The sequence below is a fragment of the Stigmatopora argus genome, chromosome 1, assembly GCF_051989625.1.
Source record: "Stigmatopora argus isolate UIUO_Sarg chromosome 1, RoL_Sarg_1.0, whole genome shotgun sequence".
NCBI lineage: Eukaryota > Metazoa > Chordata > Actinopteri > Syngnathiformes > Syngnathidae > Stigmatopora > Stigmatopora argus.
In genome coordinates, this window is record NC_135387.1 from 20094855 (window position 1) to 20098313 (window position 3459).

The 3459-nt window shown below is 47.3% G+C and overlaps 1 protein-coding gene across 1 annotated transcript; it reads right to left on the bottom strand.

The window, feature by feature from the left end:
• Positions 1-1337: 1337 nt before the first annotated feature.
• On the bottom strand, positions 1338-3081 carry bhlhe23 (basic helix-loop-helix family, member e23). The gene has a single exon (XM_077616288.1). The coding sequence runs from the start codon at positions 2664-2666 to the stop codon at positions 1971-1973; it is 696 nt and encodes a 231-aa protein (XP_077472414.1). The 5' UTR covers positions 2667-3081; the 3' UTR covers positions 1338-1970.
• Between the last annotated feature and the right edge of the window lie 378 nt (positions 3082-3459).

Genomic DNA, 3459 nt, shown 5'->3' on the forward strand with positions numbered 1-3459 from the left:
TTGGTCAAAATTTGGATGAATTTGGGGATTTTTTTCAGTTTTATCATTTGAATTTATTGGCAAATCATTTAGAAGGGGATTCTAATAATTTTGCCACCATGTTTATTTGTCTGCATTTTAGCAACCAGGTGCAAAACATTTTTTGAATGAGCCACACATGAACAAAATAATGTAGGCTGCACATCAAATCAAATTCACATGCAGATATTGGTAAATAAACTTGAAATTAAAGTTTGTGACTGCAATTGTTTGCTACCAAGCAAATACAACATGTAAAAATGTATTTTGAAAAAAATCTTGCCATTATTATCAAACCGATTCAAATGTTTGAAATTACCTACATGTAAGTTCCTAAAATTGATTTTTTAATTCACATATGTCCCTTTATCATAATAAAAAAATACATTTTTCAAATTATTTTAAGCAACTATCTATATAATATGACAATAAGTCAGCGTAGAACGTTGTGAAGTGCATGCTCGGGCATCTTGGGCAATGTTTGTCACATCACATTCCTGACAAGACACATGTCATCAGTAGGGGCAACTTAAAATGCCATGGGGGGCGTGTTGTTGTGACATGCTGCTAAATTGCAGAAATAGAGACGGACTGTCTCGTGTAATAATCACAATAGTGCAACGAATGAAATGATTATTGCATGGAAAACAGTCACAAAGACAGATTGACCTGCTCATTGACTACCATCAATATATTTCATGTATAGCCAATGATCAATTTAAAAATATATATATCAATGCAAAACTACCACTTCCAAGTTGCATTAGGTGCTACTTGAGACCAAACACAGAGGAAGGTGTTTGAAGGGGTCCTTTTTGACAAATACCCCCCCTCATGCATGGGAGCCCCGGCCTTACACCACCGTTGTCCCCATTAAGTGGGGCAAGCAGACAGGAGCTGAAATCGTGTTAATATGCTGTCCGGAGTGTAAGAGCTCGCCATCGGAGACTGCATCAGACAAATACCCAGAGACAGGTCCTGGGTGGCCCCAGGCACCTCTTATGTTCTCCCCCCTCCGTGCCACCCACCCTCGGAGTGCCAAAGTGGCCCCACCAGCCGCACCAAGCTCGTTTGGACCGATCTCTTCATGTCACAGGGTTTGTCATGCAAGAAATCAAAGTTGCCAAGTCATTATGGAGGGTCACTCAAACAGTGAGTCGCATGGAAATTATTTACATGGCAATTGTGGAAGAATTGTTACCTTTTTTTCCTCCACATTACAAAGAACTTTTGACACTTTAATGCGGACATTTCAAGATGACATTTGTTAGAGGAGAAAAAAAGAGCTGAAAGGATGACTAAAAATAAATTAAAGCGAGTCCGAGCATAACGATATGATTTTAATAATAAAGACATGTAAACAGTTTATGAATTTTATGTAGCGACAGAACCAAACACGCTTTTCATTGCAGGCCATGAATAGAAGCCTGATTATTATCGTCTGACTTTTCCCCCCACAGTTGTACAATACAATCATGTGACATGTGCAATATTTTGAAAACATTAAGCGGTTGTTCCATTATTCCGGGGAAAAATGATCAGACATCAAAGCATCAGCAAATGAATGGATATCATTTTCTTCTTTTAAAAACATTTAACCATAAGAGTCCAAGTTCAATGGGATTATTCTTTGCTGGGTTTTTGTAGTTGTTGTTGTTGTTGTTATTCATTTGTGCATAGATTACAAATGGGAGAGGAAAGGGTCAAATTGATAATTCATTTTTTTTCATAATACGGCCGGCCTTACGGGTTCTATTATAGGAGCGAGTAAGAGTGAGGCCTAAACAGTTTATTCGTTAAATCAGGACCAGGCATGGTAGTATCACTTGTTCAGAATTATGCACAAATTTCGCACGAAATGATTTGCAAAATAACTCCAGAGAGCGCGACGCCTTTGCAATTGTAAAAGTCCGGCAAAGAGCGACCGACGCGCGTGCACGCAGAAAATCAAATCAGGGCTTGTCGTTACAATGTTTGAAGAGCGTGGACGGTGTCCCCGTGGAAAAGTTGGAGCACTTCTCGGCGCAGCCGGCCAGAGCCGAGCCCGAGAAAGGGTAGACGGCGGCGGCCTGGCCGAAGGGCGCCAGGGCGGAGGGGATGGGCGACGAGAGGCTCTGTCCCTGGTTGAGATAGGCCACCAGGCGTCGCATCTCTTCCAGAGCCTGAGCCTGCATGAGGATGTAGTTCTTGGCCAGGAGCAGAGTGGCTATTTTGGAGAGTTTTCTCACCGACGGGCTGTGCGCGTAAGGGATGACCGCTCTCAGGCCGTCCAGCGCGTCGTTCAGGTCGTGCATCCTCCTCCTCTCTCGGGCGTTGATACTGAGCCGCAGAGAGCGCTGCTCTTTGGACTTCTTGGCCAGGGGACCCCCGGCCTTGTCGTCCCCGAAAGGAGCGCTTCTTTTCCGCGACTCCAGCGAGTCGAAGCCGTCTTCGTCGTCGCTGGTGTGCTCTCCGCCGCTCTCGTTTGACTTGGCGGTCTGCCCCGCGAGGAAGTCGGCGGCTGGCGTCAGCGGGAAGCGGCCGGGGGTTCCGGGACCGTGGTGGCCGCCGGCACCGAAGCCGAAGGCGGACTGGCCGTAGCGCTGCGTCAGGTCGAGGAGCGCGTCGTTGCTGATGGACTTGAGCAGGTTTTCGTCGCTGGCGTTCATCTTCTCTCACCACCACCAAAAAAAGAACCCCGGAAGAGCCAAGCTTCTTTTTGCTTCTGCAATCAAGTCGCCCGTTTGTCCGTCCGTCCCTCTTTGCCCCTCTTCTGGCCTCTCTGGTGGTGGGTGACTCTTCAAGAAAGAGGCTGTGAGGAGGAGTGTGAAGCGTCTACATGTGCGCGCCGCTCCTCGCTGCGCGTAACTCGCCACCGCCACCACTACCACCACTACCACCACCAGCAGCACCAGCAGCACCAGCAGCGTCCACCGCCGCCACCACCACCTCCACCGCAACCCACAACAACGACAACTTGGGCTCAAACTTGTCCTTCCAAGTGTGTTCGGCTGAGGATGGCGTGCAGTCAGTCAGTCAGTCGCCTTCTCTCTCGCCTTGAGCAAATTGTGGCTCGCGTCCTGCCCTGCGCGCGCCTTACTTAGTTTGTAGGCGCGCCAGGCCCGCCGGGATTACTCGCTCGTCCAATCAGGGCCACTTTGTCATTAGTCTTTCCCCTCGCTGCGTGGTCATTGGAACGGATCCAGCTCCACTGTCCACTTTGTGACACGTGCAGTGGTGGTTAGTGACCAAAAGTACACTTCAGTACATATAAGTAGATTCATCAGACAGCTGCCCCATAGTCATTAAGTATTTTCTGACAGATTTTTCCTTCTACTGAAAAAGTATTCTTTATGTTTGTGCAATTGTGTTTTTTGTAGGCAGTCTGGCAGCCAAGTGGTTAGTGGCCTGACAGTTCTGGGGTGGAGGGGTCAATCCCAAGTGGGTCCTCACTGTGTGGAG